This window comes from Prosopis cineraria, unplaced genomic scaffold (genome assembly GCF_029017545.1).
Source record: "Prosopis cineraria cultivar Desert tree isolate PC_DT_omini unplaced genomic scaffold, ASM2901754v1 PC3, whole genome shotgun sequence".
Taxonomy (NCBI): domain Eukaryota; kingdom Viridiplantae; phylum Streptophyta; class Magnoliopsida; order Fabales; family Fabaceae; genus Prosopis; species Prosopis cineraria.
The window spans coordinates 37272247-37293586 of NW_026555334.1; the positions used below are offsets into that span (position 1 = coordinate 37272247).

Genomic DNA, 21340 nt, shown 5'->3' on the forward strand with positions numbered 1-21340 from the left:
AATAAAAAGAAATCAAACTCAAAATATTCCAGTAATTTTTTCTTTTAACTATCAGAATCCACCTCCACCTACATTAGAATCTTATTAGCTGAAGGCTTGCCATTTGTTTATTGCATGTTGTATCTCCTTCTATACACACACACACACATAACTGAAAAATAAAACTAATCGAATAAAATATTAAGCTATTCAAGGAGGGTTGATTCACTGATTTATTGTTCTCTTAAATTATAAAATATTTTTAAACAAAATCACATGCATGTATCAATTAGATTCATTAAATATACTTTATAATTTTTTTTAAATAAAAATATAAATTTTTAAAAATATCTCTCATTTAATACTCTATAAAGGAATATTAAAGAAATAATATAATAAAAATGATAATATCAAAAAAATATTATAAATGATTTTTGTTAAATTTAGTACATCAAATCTTCTCATATCTTATAATTTCTGATGGAGGTGGCACCAAACAAATCTGGTAAATTGTTTAGTAGATGAAAATTTAGAATAACGAAATCTTCGTCCTCCAATCAAGTTTTCCGATGGATACGAGGACCGCGATGCCAAATCGTTTTCGTAACTTGGTCCACGCTCCTTCGATCTCGCTCATTTATAATATGTATGGAAGGCCCAAGGATGGCTCTGGTTTTCACGTCCCCGAGTTAGCCGCCACCCGCAGCTAATTGAGCAGTGAAGAACGGCATCTTTTTATTTCCTCGCCGGAAATCCAAAGCTCTTTTCGAAAGCATCAGCGCAGTCTCTCTCGCTGTCTCGCATGAAACTGAGTTTTTCAGTGTATCCAAAATTTGGTTCTTTTCGTCTTTTCTGGGTATTCATCTTTCCGTGCATGTGATGTTTTTCTGCGTTTCACGTGTGAGTTTTGTCGTCTAATGACCTGTCATCTCTCGTGTTCCACTGAAGCGAGATTGTGGCGACCATTAATAATTGTTGAAGACAATATTTTATTTGACAATGATTTAATTCGGCGCATCCGTTCGCATTTTCATACTGTTGACAACAGTTATGAATATTCTGCCCGCTCCCTCTCTGGTTATGGGTTCGTGCCCTTCTGTCTAAGCCCAGATTTGTTGCAACATAACTTAATTTTCTTAATTATGGTTTACTACTTCTCTAATTCTGTTTTCGGGTAGTTACAGTCTTTTACTTCTAGGAGCAGAGCGAACCTTCTCTGCCTTTTGGTTTAGTTCAAGGAACATCGAAGTCATGCGTTAACTAGATTGCAAAAATGGTTACTTTCTAAAAGACAGCCCCAATATTATTACTCCACTACATTATTTCGTGACACTTCCAACGGGATATACTATTTTATTGCCATCTTTGGCTTCTTATGGCGTAGTCTGATCAGTATGTCCTGTCTTCTCCAGGAGGGACTCTTCATTGGTTTTTTTGAATTTCTGGAACTGCGTAGATACTTTGATTTAATGGGAGTCTTTGGGGACTTAATGACGTTGTGTCCTCGCGACCAGCATTGCTCACAATGGACTGTAAAGAATCTTTTCAGTGTGAAGGAGACGGCTTCCTTGACGTTAGGGATGATCAGTGTTGTTTCTTGGGTTGGTGCTGAGATTCCGCAAATTATCACAAACTTCAGAAACAAATCCACTGAGGGCCTCTCGACCTTTTTCTTGACGACATGGATTGTCGGGTTAGCCATTTTTCTTTTTGACTTCTTAGAAGCTGCTAACATTGTTATAATGATGTTCATATGTGCTTGCCTATTCTCGTGTTCTATTGATCTCTCTCTCTTTGATGGAATCTTCTCAAAATATCAGCTTGGAGTTCTTAAACTATGTTCAATATTTTGATACTGTTCATTTTTGTTGCCCTGTGCAGAGATCTATTCAACCTCATAGGCTGCGAGTTAGAACCTGCTACTGTGAGTATTTAAGTGTTTGATTTCTTGCGAATGTCAAGTTGATTTTCTTCTAGTCATGATCTGTACAAGTTTTACTTCAGTAACTTGCATGAAGCAACAACTACATCTTTACGAAAACAGAGCATATCCTTTTCTGTTAAGATAGGATTCTGCAGCGTGGAAATTGCTTAACAGAACATTAAAACCCTGACAACTCCTGAACAGCTTGATCAAAAATGTCTTAAATATTCTAAACAACGTAATACTGAATGATGAGTCGATGTATAGAGCATGCAGAATGATAAATCTGCCATGTGGGAAGTCTGAAAGTGATGACGTCGCTGTAATATGTCTTGATCTCAGCAAAGGCTCATGATATCTTGAGCAGCCATGACAATCTGCCTTATTTTAATTTTCACTGCAGCACATGCCCACCAAAGGAAAACTGGAACAGCCAAATTTGAATAACAAATTTGAGATTTCATTACCAGCAATTGAACCTTTTTTCATGGTCTAATCACTGCTAAGATTATTCGCTTCTGGCTTTGCATACCTTAGTCTTTGGATAATCTAGATTTCAATTTACTTAAGGACACTTGATTTGCAATGTCAACTGTACCTTTCTTAATCTCCTTTTGAGTAACTAGTCATTAGCTTCCTTTAGGCTCTCTTCATTTCATTCCCTTAGATGGTTGTTTCAAGGATCACCATAAGTGCTCTTTTACCCAATTTTAGTGGAATTTATTTTGAAACTGTATTCACCATTTGCCCATGCATCCATACATACATATATTATTGCTCAAACTATTAAGGATATGTTGAGTGATACCTTTTCCATATCTATATTGCAGCTTCCGACTCAATATTATACGGCACTGGTAAAAATTCTTACTGAAGGCTGACAAAAATCGTTCTTATATCTGACTTTCCCAGCCACGACTAGTTGAAGTGACCTTGCTTTTTTCGGATTGTTGTGCAGCTGTATACCTTGATAACTCTTGTACTTACTTTACAAACCATATTCTACGGATACATACATCCTCGATTCATATGCAACAGACAGAACAAGGTGCAAAGCGCATTCCTTTTAACGACATATGTGCACCTCATTACATACTTTTGTGTGTTTTATGGTGATGATTACCTAAATGATACTAACTTCATTGTGCAATACACTGTGACTGTGCTTCTGTCTGTCCAATCCACTTCATGTGAAATTGTTGGTCGGATTCATGAACCTTTTTTTAAGTAATCTCAGTAGTTATTTCACACTAAAGGACAATGAAATATCATATTCTTAGGATAGAATTCACATTAGAAGATATCTTTTTAGTTAACTAGAGTATTAAAGCACACCTCTAGATTCATAATTTGGTAGCATTTTCCCTGTGTCTCTCGAGAGTTGGAACTATATGATCGTATTCGGAGGTATAAAAGAGTCTTCTAAATAAGTATTGTATGTCTAAGATATTTTTGTTATGCTCTAATTCCTGGATATTTCGATTTTATTCTGGCATTCATGCGCGGACAGGCGGAGACACCAAAAGCTGCACACAGCAATAGTGGAGGAATGAAAAGCAGTGATATTTCTTACCAGTGTAATGAAGCTGAAGCTTTCAGCACAGACAATGGTTACAGTTCTCCTATTCCCCTTCCAGCCCTTCCTCGGATATTCGCTAGAGGAGAATTATATTACCAGTAATTGATCTTTCTCTTTGAGAATTACTCAAAATGCACCTTTGTGCTCAACCTTCTCTTTAAATTTCCATCTCCTGATGTGTTTTGGTATAAGAGGTTATATTTAATTTCCTTTATCTAGAAAAGAGTACATATTAAAAATTCAGATGTGGTTTGTCAAATACTTTTCAGTACATAGTACAAATATCTATGGCCTTCGAGGAAGGATGCGTTAATCATGTTCTATTATTTACTAGCAATGCCCTCTCCTTTGTCTTAAAAGATATGATTATCTGGGAAAGCTGTGTTTCAAGTCTCTGCCCTATCCTACTCAAGCTCCTTACCATTATTTTATTGAAGAAAAAGTAATTATTGAAACTTGATTGATTGAAAAAAGTAAAACAAAGAATGCATAAATGTATAAAATATTCCGTGAGGTGCTTCGCAAATTCTGCTATGAACATCTGGTTTCAACTCAAATTCAAATTCGATTAGCTTCAAATTCTATATGAAACTTTTTATCTTGATGAAATTCTTCTTAGTGTTCTGTAATACGTACACTTTATTTTGCTTTCCTTTTGAGTGTATTTCTTTATTAGGATGTCGAAAATTCAGAGATTTAAATACATGAGCTTGCAAGTAACTGGAGTTCTTGAGGCTTCTATTTTGTAATGTAGAAAAATTGTCATGAGAATCTTTTTGTTTTGAACACATTAGGTCAGCAAGATCTCTATCAACAAGTCATACTCCCACTGCTGGCTCTGTTTTAGCCCAGAGAATGACACCTACTTCTGCAGACTATTTGGATTCTAAAGAGGAGCCCTTGCTTGCTCCAATTGTTTCACCAGAGTCTGCACCAGACCTAAAGAAAAAAAACACTCTATGTTTGGTAAACTTCCTTCAACTATCTTACGGGTGAATATACCTATGAGTGCTCCTGCATTGATATCTTATGTATCTGGCCTTGGTTTAGGTATCTACATTCACTTTACTTGGTGCTTTAAATCTGCTTCAATCACCAGATAGAAAACCTAATTCCATGGTCAAATCTCCGAGGCATGAATTTGTCATGCTAGTTGGTAGAAAGCTTTTTCAGGTAATACAAATTACTTCTTGTTTACCTATGTAAGGTGAAGCTCGTTGCTGCTTGGATATTCATCTGACGATTTACAATTTAGTCATTGCATCCTATAAGAATAGGAACAGGCCTATTCAGCATCATATTCTTTTAAAAGTTAATACTTTTTCTGGGTCAATTGGGATGGGTTGCAGAATCGGACTCAACTCTCTTCTATAAACTTTTCCCTTCACAAACAGGAAGATCATAGTGATGTTAAACATACTAAAGGAAACAGGGAATTTCCAGTGTCCTATTGATCATTAAGTTAAGCAAATGCAGGCTAATGGGGTTCAGTTGTTAGAGCATGATTCAGAAGGAAGCAGTGGCATTGGGGTTCTACTTGGGTGGGGAATGGCAGCATTATATATGAGTGGTAGACTTCCTCAGATTCATTTAAATGTAAGTAATATTTTGGTACTGGTTAGGTCAGAAAGTTTACTTTCAAGAAATCTCTATTGCATAATTATGGACGTGGACTGTAGTAATCCATCGCATCATTGTTATACTTGCTTTTGGACTTTGAAAAGTATGTTAGTAAAACAAGAAATGCTCTGCATATTATTGACAAAGAACACAATAAACAATTGGAAGTAGTTATTGTGGTATATTTGGTAACTGCAAGAATTATTGAATAAAATTGCATTTTTAGTAGACCATACACTTTGAGTGGCTTTATTTGTGTACGTATCTGGATCATTTGTATTGACAGAGTTTTCATCAACTTTGCAGATAAAAAGGGGTAATGTTGAGGTAAGAAACTCTAACTGTCAAAGCTGATATTATCAATCAGCAAGTGAGTGAATACTCACATGAGTATCGCAGAGTCATCTTGTTCCCTTCTCAAGATATCCTCTATAGAATATTAGAGCTGTACTTTTCTACCTGGTTATATGAAGCAACAATGTTCATAGCTGTCTTTTATGATATGCAGGGCCTCAATCCTTTGATGTTTTTTTTAGCTTTGATAGGGAACGCCACTTATGTGGGAAGGTATGCTGCCAGTTGACAGTTATATGTTCTCGTCCCCGTTTGAAGTGTTGGTAAAAATGAATTTTTACATCCTCACATATATACATGAAATTGTTCTTTGTCTTCTCTGTAGCATACTTGCATGCAGTTTGGAATGGTCAAAAATTAGACCAAATCTACCTTGGCTGGTGGATGCTGCAGGATGTATCTTTCTTGATATTTTCGTATCCTTCTGTTCTATCTTTATTGTTGCACATTAATCTTGCTAGAGAAAGAGAATTTCATGTAAAGTAACAATTGTTTAAGATCAAAAGACTGTCTAATTTAGCTTATTAAATTTAATAGTTCACTATGTTGATTATCCGAACTCTTAGACATAAATAGGATTGGAGTTTAGAGCATGAAGAAGCAATCCAAGTACGCAACAAAATCAAATGATTTCCTGACATTCAACTTTTGAAAGATGCGAAAAGAAAGAGAACGGAGACATGAGATTCTTGAGCAATTTGCACAACGTGATCTGGCAGAATTATGCCTTCCTTAAAATCAGTTTTAGATTTTAATCCAATTTATCTATTTTCGCCATCGGGCATCAAATATCAGGAAAAGCAAAACTGAACATCAGAGCCTTGCTTAAGTGAGAAGCCAACAAGGATTTTCAGGTATTTGTGCTCGTTCAATTATTCTATGGGATCCCTTTGTGCATGGATTGTATCTGGATTTTTCATATCCTTCAAATCATCAGGTTTTGTTTGCCAAGGTTGTGAAACTTCCAGGATTCATTCTATAAAATACAAACACTACATATAATTTTGTTGATCATAATTCCTTGGTGATTTTCTGCAGCTATTGTTCGAGTTTGAGATTGCTTTGCAAAACCGACGAAGATATCCTCCTTGTCCATGAAATTAACCCAGGCAGGCATGATTGCGTAGCTGAAACGGATTCTCTGATGATGAATGATGATCACTGATAAACTGTTAGTGATCATTGTCCCTGCCTCCATAAAAGGATGAATTAGGTCCTCTCCTTGGGTTGAGGGCCAATGATTTTGTGTGACTCTGAATCTTCTTGTTTCCCCTTCGATCTATTATGACATTTCCTTCCAGGACATAGACAGAATCACTTTTATATAAATATTATGTATTTTCTTAATCCTGAGCTATCATCTTTGAACTCTATATTCATCCAACTTCATTTCTCTTTGGGTTTTCTTTTCTCTTCTTTTCATCAAGTGAGACAAACGAGACAATGTGAACATGAATAAATATTTATGTTATTCTCTTGTTGGAAATTGATGACTTTCAAATAATAGAATATGCTGATAGCAAACATAACAAACTCTATCTTTGATAATGAAATATTCCAGAATTTCTACCTATTACCTACACACACTGTGTATATGACATAAATTAATTATTCCAAGGTGAATTTTAAAGAATTCTCATGAATTTTAAAGAATTCTCATATGAATTGCTTCATGTTCACCAATTACTGGTTCGACCAAACATCTGACTTCTGAGAGAGGGATCTTCAAACCTCCATTGATATCAATTACTGTATATCCCATGACTCCTGATTGAGAAAATCATATATGTGAATAGCCAAAATTTTACTGAGAGAAAAATCCGTTCCCCTCAGGCAATAGCCGTACATGAATGGTCTAAAAAAAGCGAACAATAACAAAGCATTGCATGTTACCCGGAAGGTTAATGGTGACCCACCATGCTCTGCTTCCAAAATCAATCCAACTTTGAAAAGATCGTTTTGGGTAACCCCTTAAAGACACTTCTATATGGTCTGTTCAAGGTTTGGAGAGACCTTTCATAAATGTCAAATGAAATGGGCCCTCACATGACATTCACATTTTTAGCTGCCTCATGCTTGATGTCAGATCAGATCAGATGACCTTACTTCTTTTCTTGATCTCTTTAAATCAATGCCACTCAAGTTATCACGCGGCCAAATTAAGATAAAGCTTACTCACAAAGTGAAAGAAAGAAAGAAAGGTGAGGAATGGTCACAGATCTTGAGTTTTGGGGAAAAATCCATCAGAAGAAAAAGTGGTTCATTCACTTTTTAGGTCTCCGATGGTAAAATGGGCAAGATGCATGACCCTAGGTTCTCAATAAATTTGCAAAAGAAAAGCCATCAAATGTCAATATCATAGTTTTCTACCTTACGGGAACTAATTTAAAAATACTTGTTATTAATCGGTTAGTTCAAAATGCGACATGAGTGGTTAAAGATGATGGTTACCAACAATTATTTGCGGACAACAAAAAATTATCCTGCATTAAATCCTGAAAATATGTTATTATGATCACTTATACAAATATAATAGCTTATTGCTACCTTTAGCTCACGCTGAGAAAATCGTTTCAATGATTAACCCTTGAAAGAAATTGGCGCTGAGAGGTGGCCATGATGCATCCAAATGGCCAAGTAGCAGATGAATCGGCTGAATATCATTCTACTGCATAGGCATCATAGAATATAGGGAATGCTCTATTATTAAATTTAGACTTTATCTCTACATTCATGAAATACTAGAATATACTGTTCTTACTTGCCATATGATTGGTTTCCAAGACAAGATGGCACCAATCCTGGTCTATATATGTCAGCATAAAGCATTTTTGAAGGCAACAACTCAGCATTCCCTATTCACATTTTATCCTTGGGTTTTTTTTTTTTTCCTAATCACATTTTTATTCTAATTTCCCCAAGAGTAGGCAAAATGGAAAAGCCAGCTTCGACGAAGACCTTTCATGGAAGCCTGGCTTTGAAGTCACGGACCAATATAGATATAGATGCATATTTCTCTTCTTATCTCACCATAGATGATCCCATCTTTGAGCTTAGTATTTTCGATGCCCACAAGAGCTTCTTCAACCAAGTAAACAATCATCAGATTCAAAAATTGACCATTACCAGCAACACTAGAGCTTCTCCTATGCATGATAATGTTGTTACAGACTACGCTGACCCCAGAAACTACACAGATCGTTCATTTGCTGCGCTAACTGCAACAGCAGCCTCGTCAGAAGCCAATTGGAATAAAAGCCGCACTGGCTTGTTTCATCTTCTTTCAGGAGCGAAACCAGTCTCTATGAGCAATCAATCTCGTTCCACTGACCTCAAAAAGAAAATAAAAGCTTCATTGTCGAAACCTATACGGCTTTGCCGAAGGAGATGTCCGTGCGCTGATAAGAAATCTGTTCAAGTTAAGGAGATGAAACCAGCAATGAAAACCCATGTAGCACCACCTCCTCCCCCTCCACCATTTCTATCACACAACCCAAATGCTAGAGGCTATCTGAATCAGAAAAGGCCGCATCTTGAATCCAATCTGAAGACCCCTATAGAAGAGTCTGCCATGTCAGAGATTGCAGCCAACAATTCTGAGGCTCATAGGACTCCAATATCTTCCAACAACAGGGTTAAGCAGAAACCTTCGAAGCCGGATGCGTTTGCCACCAAATCTGAAATACTGGACACGGTTGAGAATGAAGAAGCTCCTGTGATTTTGCAGCCCCAGCAAGCTGTGGCCTCGGAGGCCTCTGTTAGTCCTGTTACCGATGGCTTCACCTTTCCCCTGTTAAACCCAAAATCAGTAGAAGAAGATCCACCCGGTAATTCTTTGGAAGTTTTTGGCCCCCCCTATATTGAAACCAGTTGTGTTTCACAGAGTCCCAAGTCCGGAATCGTCGACGACGACGCCGCAAGCGATGCAAGTTCGGATCTTTTTGAGATCGTGAGCTTCCCCGCTCAAGCCACATCGACACAGTCAGGAACTAACTTCGATGCAAAACCGTTAGATACCGTTATAAATAGTGGGTTCTTGTTCAAGAGTAAGGAATCAATGACAAGAACAATAACAGAGAAGTACGAGCCAAGCGAAGGCAGCATCGATTGGAGCATGAGCACCGATGAAGGTTTTGAATTTGACACAACTGGTGCTGGCAACTTGTCTCTTAAGGCATCGGAATCCGGCGACGGCGGCGAAGCTCCTCGGGAAACACCGACAACCCATTTCGTCGGCTCACCGCTCGCAATGTGTCAAACTGCTCACATTTCCCTTGCTTTTGCTATATAAGCCATTTTCCTGCTTCTGAATATTGCCCTGCGGTTTCCACTGTCATGCATGCATGTTTTGGGATTATGTATCAGATTTCATCCATCGCGGAATCCGTGTTCCATTGTGGCTAAGAGATTGTAGCTAGCTAATGCGTGTTAAGCTTATTCTTTATGTAAGAAAAATTAATATTTTGGTTTGATGATCAGGAGTATATTCACTGATATTGGAAATTTAGGAGATTGCACTTTCGTTGTTTTTATGAAGAATAATTTTGATTATTGTTGGCCAGCAGAATGAAGAAGACAATCAATCAGATAAAACCGCTCCTTCTGTGCATGACGCTGAGATTATTGAATTGAGTGAAAGAGAAACTAAGAATGGGAGAATTTCGATGGTGCCAGTACTGGCATTCACAAAGTTATCTTGTCGTTAGGGTTTTAAAAAGATAAGAACAACGCACGGAAAGTGGAGGGTCCTTTTAATGTAACTTTGCTGGGACCATTGCATGTGCCTGAGACTTTTTGAAGCTCGACGTGGGGAAGTTGGGCGCTGGAACTGGTCCCGTTTTCGTTTTACATAAAAAGTGGCTTTTATAGCTCAGCCGTCATCATCATGATTTGAGGAAAATCTAATCACTTCCCTACTGATTAATTATTGCCAGCAACATGAATGTAACGCGATAGATAGATTCAAGATGTATAAGATTCCTGTGTATCCAGAAAAACAATGTTAGCTATTTACGTGCATGTCACACACTCTGTTTGTTGTTGACCAAAACACAGTTCAAATTCAAACAAATCATACAAAAATGGAAAGGTCTTAAAATTCAAGTTGTATCGTACTGGGTAAAATTATTCACAAGGTTCGAATTCCGCTGGAAGAAATGATCACAATTATGACTCAATCATATTTGGATAGGATTGCTTTTAATAAAATAATACATGCACACAATAAAAAAATGCTATTGATATGTTCCTTGGAGTCACAATTTAAGGTCTCTTAAAAACTTATATGAAGTAGTTTTTGTAATTATCCTTTCAAATATACCCCTATACCATTTATTATTCTCTACTATTTTTAAAAAAAATAATTTATTAGGATTTTAATTGTTATTATTAAGGTATTTATATAAGATATTTAATGAAAAATAATCAAAAAGATATATATTCTTTTTAAAAGACTAAAGTTTCACCTAACTTTTTTCAAAATTATAACATAATTATCAATGCCCTATATTTTGGTAAATGAAAAAAAAAATAATCATTTGATCTCTGTAGTTTTGACATGGCTGTAACTTAATGTCTGAACTTTAATTCATTGTAACTTGATTTTTATAATTTTAACTCAATTATAATTCAGTTCTTATAATTTTAACTTGATTGTAATTTAATATTTAAATTTTTTCTCTTGCAATTCAGTCCCTACAGTTTAAACCATTTAAATATCAATTCTTATATTTTAAAAAATAAAATTATAAAGATTAAAATTTTTTTAAACATTTAATATTTATAATATTTAAAGATTAAGAGATTAAAATTATAATATTTTGAACTTTTAATATTTATGATATTAATAAAGATAAATATTATGTTAAAATTTATTACTGATATTTTAAATTATTAAAATCTTTTAATATTTATAAATATTAAAAGTTTAAATTATTTTTAATCTTCATAATATTAATATAGAGATTAATATTTAAGTGGTTAAAATTATAGAAATTAATTTGTTAAAGAAAAAGTTTAAGGACTAAATTATAATTGAGTTAAAACTATAAAGATTGAGTTATAATAAATTAAAATTTAAGGATTAAATTATAATTGAGTTAAAATTATAAAGATTAAATAATTAATTTTTTTGATGAAAAAAATGATATCTAACTGATGAAGAATTGAGAATAAGGCTGAAACTTAATTAAAGTTTTCATTTAGGAGATGTCAAATTTATTGGGCTGGATGAAAACATTATTGCTGCAGGATGACAAACTCTGATGGGATCATTCAGATCTTCAACAAAAGAAAAACTCAAGGAAGAATATTATCCTTAGCTTTCCTGAGAGGGTAACTAAATTTAAAGCAGACAATAAGAAGCATACCGTGGGCTAACCATGGGAGGCCTTAAACAATGGATTACCACACCTAAGCCCATTTAATAGCTATATCTTGCGGCGTGCCAAGTACGATTCGTTCTTATCCAAGTAGTGTCAGAACTCCAGAAGTCTACTCTGCACCCGACCTTTTACCTCTTCATAGGTCCACAAAATCATTACAAAAGTTGCTGAAAACTGAAAAGCCATGAAAGTCCATGGTTTTCCAAATGCCCCTTGTGACTTCCTGAGAATTGGTCAAGTACCGCCTTCTTCAACCTTTATAAATCAGATAACACTTCTTGGGGTTGAATATATATATCAAGCAAGAAACCAGAGGCTATTATATTCCCAGAAGAGAGAATGAGCTTGAAGCACTGCACCATAAGGTCAGCACCACGTAAGTTTGGAATCTCATTCACTGTGCCAGATCGTGTCACTGCTGAGATCAGTGATAAGAAGAGACTAATGGGAAGGCATCCCATGAGGATTTCTAGGATCCCTTCAGGAGGGCCACATGAGATTCATAAGCTTGTGGAAGAAGCTGAGAAAGAGTCATCCCCTTTGACTTTGCAGAAGATGAATGGCGGTATTATGAAGAAGAAGATGCTGAATCACAAGAAGGCTTATCACAGAAGCCGCTTCAATGATTGGTATGTCGAAGTTTTCTATTTCGAGAATTGGAGTGAAACCCAAACCTCAGACCCTAACTGATCAGGCTAATCTCTATCCTCAGACCCTAAGCTCTTAGTCACGTTCATATATTCGGAAGAAACTAGACTATATATCTCTCCTGGTGGCTGGTTAGATGTATTCTGTTAATTAGGATTGGTTAACGTTTTCTTTGATACAAAGCAGGTTAACTTACATGGTTCCAACAAAGTTCATTTACTATGAATGTCTTCGTCATCCACGCTCGAATAACAACTGAAAATAAATCGACACTGATAAGATTTTGGATTTGATAATTGTGAATGGAAAAATAACTTCATTTTCTCTCATTTGGGACCAGCACTAGCTTAAATCCAAAGGAAATTAAACGTGAAAGTTTATGATCACTGAACAGAAGAAACAAAGGTCCGTCGTGATTTGTTAAGGCAACATATTTCACCCGTTAACAAAACGTAACTAACAGACAGCGGTGATAGATTGAGGTCGGGAACGCAATTTTTACTAACCTGAATTTAAAAGTTTTCCATCAATAACGAAGTTTCAGATTTAAAACCCTGCAAATATCGAATTCTTTCTGTCCCAGTAAGGACCAGGATTTTTTGGTTATTAAAAAAAAAAAAATAAAATAGATTAAAAAAATAAAAATAAAAATAAATTTAATGACTCTTCTCCCTTATAATAAATATAATAAAACTTATTAATATATATATTATATATATAAAAATCATTACACCTCAAAAAAGTTAATAAATTATAATTCTTAATTTTATAAATTAAATTATCTTTTTTTTAATAAATGCTTTCACCTATCTCCTTTAATTATTTTACTTTTATTTTTATTTTTTTTTCATTCAATTCCATTCCATTTTGTTTAAATAACTAAATGGGACCCTGGAGTCATATTCATTCATTCCATCGCGTGCTCGAGATTCTTCAGGTTCTGTCGGTAATATTTCATACTCAAGTCTATCACAGCTAATTGACACACAAACAAGGGGGAAAAAAAAGGAATTCTATCAGAGCTAAAATATAGGGACAGGTAAAGCCTAAAAACCATACACCAACCAAACAGACAAACTGTTTATATTGCCTGAATGTGTATAATCTCATGATTCGTGAATCGAATTACAATACATTTCTACACAAACCAAACAGACAAACTGTTTATATTGCCTAAATGTGTATAATCTCGTGATTCGTGAATCGAATTACAATAGATTTCTGGGCAAGAAAATATCTGCAGCAACACCAAATAGAGACAAGCATCACTTGCACTCTCAGGAAATGCAGAAGAATAGTAAACAGTGAAACCTAAGCTTTTAATTGACGTAGCAGGTGACTTCGTATTTAAGTGTTGGGTTTTATTGAAGTACAGAGATGTTATTTCTGACTATACCATCCAACGATTAAGGAATTCAAGTGTCGGTGAAATTAGTCTCTTCTGTGGTTTGTTTCTAGCAGCATCCAGCTTCTACTTTCCATTGCTAGGTGTGGTTTAGACTTTAGATGCATCAGAGACATTTGAAGAACTAATTTATTTTTATTTTTTTTTTCAGATGATGATTTCCGATATCCTCCGAAATGTAGTGGAAAAAGAGGTCTTTTTTGGCCAACAATCGTCTTATTCTTTTATTTTTCATTTTGCATAAATTTTATAAATTAAGGGGACACACACACACAATTTAACAAAACTTTATATAATCTCAATAATTTATTCTTTTTAATTTAAAGAGACCTAATAAACATTGAAAATAAAAGAAAGATATAATCTCATCATGATATGTAATATGTTCAGTGGAAGACCTGAATTGAAGAACCTCGTTTAAATGTAGTCCCACCCGTGAATATAGTGGATTTCGCTATCCTTTAGGAATCAGGAGTGCATGAAAGAGCAAGAAAAACTTCACTTGTCAGGCGTAATTACCCCAATGATGGTAGCAGCAATAATAAAGAAATTAGACACAAGTTATGTAGACAGAATCCAGAACGTTAATGCCACAAACGTTACGTTGGAGCTTTGTACGGACAATCAGGATCAAGAAAGCACAGTGATTCAGTTAGGATAAAATTCTACTCGACAGTTTTAGTTTTAGCCATATTTAATTCTAATCATCATCAACAAGTAATCATAGTCACTTAGATGTAGAACTACTAATTGACCATGATTTCCCATTTTTAATTTAGATAGCATTAGGACAAATAAAAGTGTTCTGCCCAGAGATTCCTGCAACACATGGTTCACTGTGAATCCTTTCCTAAAGTTTACCCGGCAGGCCAGGTCATCTGTCGTCCCCCAAGGAGGTGCACATGAATGTGGTAAACCGATTGCCCTGCCAAAAATAATTCAATATGAATGTTAAACATATAAAGAAAGCTTAAATGAGATAGACAAAAACACAAACATTGTACTGACCGGCAGTAAAATAACCTCTGTAAAATAGATGTTTATTATGGTCGTATCGACTGACTAATTCATTGAGTTTCTAATGGCTCATTACATCGACTGGACTATATGGTTCCTCAGCATTTTTCCTAGCATAGTTCCTGTTTCGACAAGAAGAACACTTACATCCTGATGGACCATCGTTGATTACAACCCGAAAACCATCATCAAGACCTTCTTGCTTTGCAACCAGCTTTGCAGTGTAAAGAAGGCGGCCAAGAATCTCGCAGTGTCTCTCCTCAGCCTGGACAACAGCACCATTAAAAAATCAGGATACAAGCACACAAATAGCAGGAGCTGACAGTTTTGGTGCAACCAAGCTGGTACAACGTTGAAAGTTTCCACGCACAGTAAAATAAAGCAGATAATCCACATCCACAATGGATATAAAGTTAAAAAAATGTGTCTATGAAACCATGCACATCACTCAACGCATAGCATATATGTCCCAATTAGTTTATGATATATCTACTGGGAACGAAATGGAAACAAAACATAATGGAGGAATGATTCGGAAAAAACATAGGAAATAATAGTGGAGTAAGTGCAAAACGATCATCTATTGAGTTATTGTAAGAAAATAATACGCGTAAACCAATTTAATAAGTTTTGTGTCCCCTCCTTTCTACTCATGCAGGAAGAATGAACAGCCTTCCCCACGTTTTCTTCAGTGAACTCATGAACAAGAAAAGGATAATTGCTTCCTAGTGCTTAATGTGTTTCCCTTTGTTCTTATCTTGTTAATTTATTCCAAATCTTTTCACCCAAGTACTCAATATGGCGTTGCATGCCTAGCTAAAATGTTGGTCAAGTCTAACATTAGCTCTCTGATTATGGCTAAACACATAGTTGATTACTTGATTCGAATAAATGAGCAAAGTGGTCAAATAGATTCTTGAACCACTGCTTAGAAAAAGTGACCAAGACAAGTAATAATATGAATGTCAAAATTGATACCCATATCATAAATGAAAAGCCATTGATATCCGATGCCCCTGATGATCGGGCTCTATACTTAGCATGGTTATATTTGTGATGCTTTTTAATACACAACTGCCCGAGACAACAAATTATCAAGATGGTAACAGAAAGATCACAAGTTCACCACCCATTAACAAGTACCTTGGATAGACCAGTTAACCCATCCTTGACTTTAGGAATGATTAAGATATGCGTTGGAGCTTGAGGAGCAATGTCCCTAAAAGCAAGGACCTGCCGAAAATGCAAGCAAAATAGGATGATCGCTTGGGGTGACACGCTATTAAGACTTAAGACCATAAACATGATGACCAGAACCATGGTCAAGGGTTAAAAAAATACTTTCTGCCCACGACTCACTTTGAAGTTCAAAAATATACATAGAAAGAAATAAATTTATAATATGCTACCAAAAATACCAAAATAAAAATTTGCTCAGTATATATTTTGCAAGTTAGTGGTACTTCACTACTAGTGTTAACCAATTATTAGTTCAAAACAAAACATAGTACTTGATGGATTCAACTCAAAATCAGGATATGTTTCCTTCACAATTAACAAATCAAACATCAATTGAAATCGATATCTACAGTTAAGCGAAGACTGACAACATAGATCAAGAAATGATATTCTGGGCATGTAATGAAACTTCTTTTGGGAAGGGAATAAATTTAAAGAGAGAAGGAACCTAAATAAAAATAGAAATTGAATCAGCTATCCTCAGGAAAACATCCATAAAGGACGTTCATTCCCCCCTCCCAAGTCCATAAACAATATTTCTCAATAGAAACAGCGTAGTGACTGCTCCGTCTATAAGCATGCACAATGAATCCCTGCTCCCAAAAAAATAATGGAAAAACAAAAGGACACAAAACTAAGAAAAACAAAGGTTACACAAAACATCAGGAAGTACCTGATCGTCTTCGTAAACCACGGTAGAGGGAATTTCCTTGTTGATGATCTTGTCAAATCTGAGCAACGGAGAAAACAGGAGCCCATCAGTCCTAGGCACTGATGAGTGTTAACAACCAAGAAAAAATTTATTGTACTGCTACCGCCACAGACTCCAAAGAGGGAAAAATCTATGGTTGCGTTGTGGGTGAAGATTCCGGCATATCCATTTTGGACAATCAAATTAAATCCCAACAGATGGAGAAAAACTAATAAAAACAAATGAACAACAGCTTGAAAACAGCACCAAAAATCACCCGTCAGAGTTGCGAACTCCACTTTTTCCAACCGATCATGTACTTAAGCGTTTAATCATTTACCCGTTAAATTCTGGTAAAAAAAAATATCATTTACCCGTTAAATCAGACGACATCAAAATGCCCAAATTTTAGGTTTTTACGCCTAGAACGAGATAGCCGGGACATTAAACAGGCTACTTGCACAAAGATTCGCCAGATAAGCAGGTATTCAGCCAAATGAAGCAATAGTCTCTAGGAATGCGCAATGAAATATCGAAGAAGTGCGGAAAGAGACTGAAGAAGCAACGAAGATAAAGAGAAGATTACATGGTAGGAGAATCGGAGGGAGTGGTTGCGAGAGCAGCTTCCTTCTCTGAAGCCATGGAAGTCAAGTGCGATGCCAAAACGACGATTCGGCCACTAGCGTTGTTGGTGCTGCTGCTATGGGGCATGCCTTCCTTGCGGCTTCCTAAGTCCTAATTACCTTCCTCTGCGACAGTTTCCACGTCTTTTTTTTTTTTTTTAATTTTCGGTGATGCCTCTCCAAAAAGAGAGAGTCCACGTCACCTTTGGTACCTGGCTGTCGGTCCATGTAAGACTACATTCATCTTTTTCGGAATGCAAAATTTATGATTAATCTTTTGTATAATTAATCACGGTGAATGTGAAACTTAAATATTATTGCATGTCCTTAACTCCTTATTGAGGAGGGGTGTATTTCTTTCTTCTTTATTTCTGCAGAAACGTGGGGTGTATTCTTTAAAAAAAAAAATGATACCTTGATGCCAAATAAAGAGGACGATGATATTTTCCAACCAAATTGAAAAGGGATGGTTTCATTAAGATGTGTAATAAACTATCAATTGACAACACTTTTTTTTTTTATAGTCGAATTAACAGCACTCTTTTATTATGTTATGTTAATAACAAGTCTTTATATAATATTCACTTCAATTTTATTTATAAATTATTTTTATAAATCTCATCAATATTAATATAACAAAAATATAAAGAATAATATTAAATAAAATGTCAAAACTAATCGTCAAATGAAAAGGCAAAAACTACAATCAATTAATATAATATTAATTTTTTTATTTCTTTCTCTCATACTTTACAAATATAGGAATAATTGCTCCTTTTATAATGAAAAGGTTACTCTTGCTTCTTCTCACTTTTCTTGTCAGGAGTTGAAATTAACTACAAGATAAATTTTGGAAACCTTAAAAACATAATCAAATTGCAGATAAAAAAAACAAAACAAAATAAAGACAATTTCCACCATGAAAATGTGTTCCTTATCTTTTAATTTAAATACTCTAGCCAACAAGAAAGACAATGGAGACAACAGCAATGTTTCCTTAAACTTAAATGCTCCTCCCATGTAAAAAAATGTCCACTAGGACAACAAGGAAAGTGAAGATCAACATATTGCAACATCTTTTATCTTTACAAAGCTCATAGGTATCTCTATGTAAAATTTACATTGTAAAAATCTATAAAAAAGATGAATAATAAATATACAAAGCTTAATGCCTTTAGAGTTTGTAATTATGGCTAAGAGTGTATCTTTAATCTTTTACAAATTTTATGCTGAGAAATCAGTTCCAAGAAGCAAGGGAGTTTATTTGATAGGCTCTCAATTAATATGAGGACTAAAAAGAAAGTAATAAGCAGATTAAAAACTTAACTTTTAACGTGCTAGAAAGACAACAAAAGAATAAAATAACATTTTGATGATTATCATACTTGAGATCCCTTGACATCCTCTCAATTAACAACAAATCCATGAGAAGTCCCAAATTCAATATCTAATCTTTATAATCATCACCTAGAAAACAAAACAAAGCTTGGAAGTGTGATATGGCTTAGATGAAATAGTTGAGTTCTTGACACTGCCTTTATCCATTATATATTTTTTGTGATTTTAACCATTCCTTAATGGTTGTTAAATAAATGATAACTCATAACCAGATATAAGAACAAGGGAGGTAAAGTTAAGGATACAATTTTATAAATCCACAAAAAAAAGCCTCAAATTATAGAAGGTATAAGAGGTCGGCAGGCACATGTGTCATTTATCATTTGATGCCTCGTAAACTATAGAGTTCTCTCAATAATTTGAGATGAAGCAAAAAAAAAAAAATCAGCCCAAACATGTAATTCTTTTAAGTTTATTTTTTCAACCATAAAGAGAAATCTACTATAACTAAAGATAATTAATTTATGAGATCTTATCTCATTTGACTGGTTAAGCATTATAAAGCTTGTAGATAATATATTAATCATTCCTCATATTAGTCATTAGATTTATGTAAAGCTGTGATGCTAGAATTATAACATCCTAAATTTTAAACCTTAAATTGTTAAGAAATTAATCAAGTTTAATTATGGTGATTGAGTTATTTAATGTGGTATGTGGCTAGAGGGGTTTAATAAATGTATTCAGTTATGACTTTAGCCTTAATTATGGGTTCTAAGTAAAGTTGAGCCACTCGGACATTGAAAGAAGGAAAAAAACATGAAGGATTATATCTGTGCCACATGTCGTGACATGCAACACATTTACCATGGTGCACAAATAGAAATGAAGAAGGAAGGGCCTCTCTATGCCATACATCATGGTGCACGGCTAAAAATTTTCGTATACTAGTCACAAACTAATATAGAGATTAGAAGAGGAATACGAAGGAGCTCAACAAAGCTCTACCAAGGTTATCCGCATTGTAGATTTGGGAGTATTTTGGTGCTGGAAAACATCTAAAGTAAATGTCATATACCCTAATCTTTCTTTCTTTTCCATTTTATGAGGTTCTTTATTAGGGTTTAACAATGGAAGATGATTTTTTGTTCATATAAGTTATGCGTTCAAACTCATTAACTCAAATGGAGTTAATGAGAGTTATTTAATATTAATAGTTTTAAAGATTGTTAGTTGGTAGATGCTATAAACATCTTAAAATGACATTGATAAGGGTTGTTGGAGGACTTGTAATGCCATTAATGGAGGTTTAATGACTTATTGATGGTATTAGGAGTTAAAGAGAGTTATTATACCTAATGACTAAGTCCAAAGGTGAGAAATAAGAGTGTTGGATATTTTAGGAGTGAAAATGTGAGAGAGGAAATGTTTTAGCAATATTGATAGGTTTAGATTTGATTAATTGTAGATTTACCATTCGAGCACCATTCTGGCTTGAGAAATTGAGTTTGGAAGTTAATTGTTCAAGGGCAAACCTTTAATCTTTCAAAGATTTGAGTTAACTAGGAAAACCATACTTTGAATAGTTATTTATTAATTACATGTTAATGTAAAAATGGGTTTGTTTATCTGAGCTCAGTTTCACAAAGTCTAAAAATGCGATGATGGGTTTCAAATTGATTTCTTCTACCTATGCAAATGGATTTGCTACTTCGATCCAATCCTTTGGAGCACCATGTCTTGTGATAGAAGCTTTTGGCGATAAACTATCACATAGCGCTTTATTGTATTCTTGACGAAGCCTTGTCTACCACATCTTCATCCCGACAAGGTTGGGATTACTATTTCTAAAGGCTTAATAGAGACAAGGGGGGTTTTAAGGAGGAAAAATGTGTTGTTTATAAGAAATTCAAACAACTAACTAGTAACTATACAATATTTATCATATCTCACTTTATCAATTTATTATTTGTATATTTCAATAATATTTTATTATCATATTTTTATCATTTTACATTTTTTAACTAAAAATATCATTTTAAATTTAAGCTTGTTTTTAATTTGGTTTCTAATCATACAACAGAAATTTAGAATGCTTTATTTTATTTTAATACTAATAGTACAACTCCTTGAATGATATTTTCTTTTCTTTTTAAATTTTAACAAATAGGTATTTTTTGGGAAAATATCATTCAAGGGTTGTTGAGGTTATTTAATATCAAACAATAATAAAAAATTTTAAAATATCACTACATGATTAGGGAACTGATTTAAAAATATTTTTAGATGAAACAAGACTATAATACCTTTGTTCTTATTTTTTAATTGATATATCGTTATTCATAAATTAACAAGTATCATTTTGTATTAAATAATAAGCCCTTCACTAATTAACAGGTTCAAAAATTTGAAAGAGTTTGATTGTGCAAAAGGATGAATGTAGGTCATGTTTCAATAAGTAGTTATTAGTTAATTAACAAATAGCCATTTGTTAATTGATAAATTTAAGAATATGGACGAGTTTAGTAGTGAAAAATAAT

At 34.4% G+C, this 21340-nt stretch overlaps 3 protein-coding genes across 6 annotated transcripts; 2 read left to right on the forward strand and 1 right to left on the reverse strand.

Annotated features, from left to right (window-relative positions):
• The first annotated feature begins 505 nt into the window (after positions 1 to 505).
• On the forward strand, positions 506 to 6803 carry LOC129306559 (uncharacterized). 3 transcript variants are annotated; one of them, XM_054947225.1, is made up of 14 exons: positions 513 to 835; positions 1392 to 1672; positions 1861 to 1903; positions 2734 to 2760; positions 2862 to 2951; positions 3414 to 3580; positions 4277 to 4448; positions 4533 to 4655; positions 4959 to 5078; positions 5409 to 5429; positions 5611 to 5669; positions 5782 to 5872; positions 6205 to 6310; positions 6495 to 6803. In XM_054947225.1, the coding sequence occupies exons 1-13, from the start codon at positions 782 to 784 to the stop codon at positions 6283 to 6285; spliced, it is 1329 nt and encodes a 442-aa protein (XP_054803200.1). In that variant the 5' UTR covers positions 513 to 781; the 3' UTR covers positions 6286 to 6310; positions 6495 to 6803. The 3 variants fall into 3 exon arrangements, with proteins under 3 accessions (XP_054803201.1, XP_054803200.1, XP_054803202.1); XM_054947227.1 differs by lacking the exon at positions 513 to 835 and adding an exon at positions 973 to 1063; XM_054947226.1 differs by lacking the exon at positions 6495 to 6803 and having other exon boundaries at positions 506 to 835; positions 6112 to 6251.
• Positions 6804 to 8388: 1585 nt separating this feature from the next.
• LOC129305581 (protein PHYTOCHROME KINASE SUBSTRATE 4-like) lies at positions 8389 to 9747 on the forward strand. The gene has a single exon (XM_054945574.1). It carries the CDS (start codon positions 8389 to 8391, stop codon positions 9745 to 9747), a length of 1359 nt encoding a protein of 452 aa, XP_054801549.1.
• Positions 9748 to 14419: 4672 nt separating this feature from the next.
• On the reverse strand, positions 14420 to 17588 carry LOC129304913 (14 kDa zinc-binding protein-like). Of its 2 annotated transcripts, XM_054944758.1 has the most exons (5): positions 17426 to 17583; positions 16822 to 16879; positions 16053 to 16142; positions 15057 to 15174; positions 14420 to 14817 (listed from the first exon to the last, which is right to left on the reverse strand). In XM_054944758.1, exons 1-5 carry the CDS (start codon positions 17548 to 17550, stop codon positions 14750 to 14752), a joined length of 459 nt encoding a protein of 152 aa, XP_054800733.1. In that variant the 5' UTR covers positions 17551 to 17583; the 3' UTR covers positions 14420 to 14749. The 2 variants fall into 2 exon arrangements, with proteins under 2 accessions (XP_054800733.1, XP_054800734.1); XM_054944759.1 differs by lacking the exon at positions 16053 to 16142 and having other exon boundaries at positions 17426 to 17588.
• Between the last annotated feature and the right edge of the window lie 3752 nt (positions 17589 to 21340).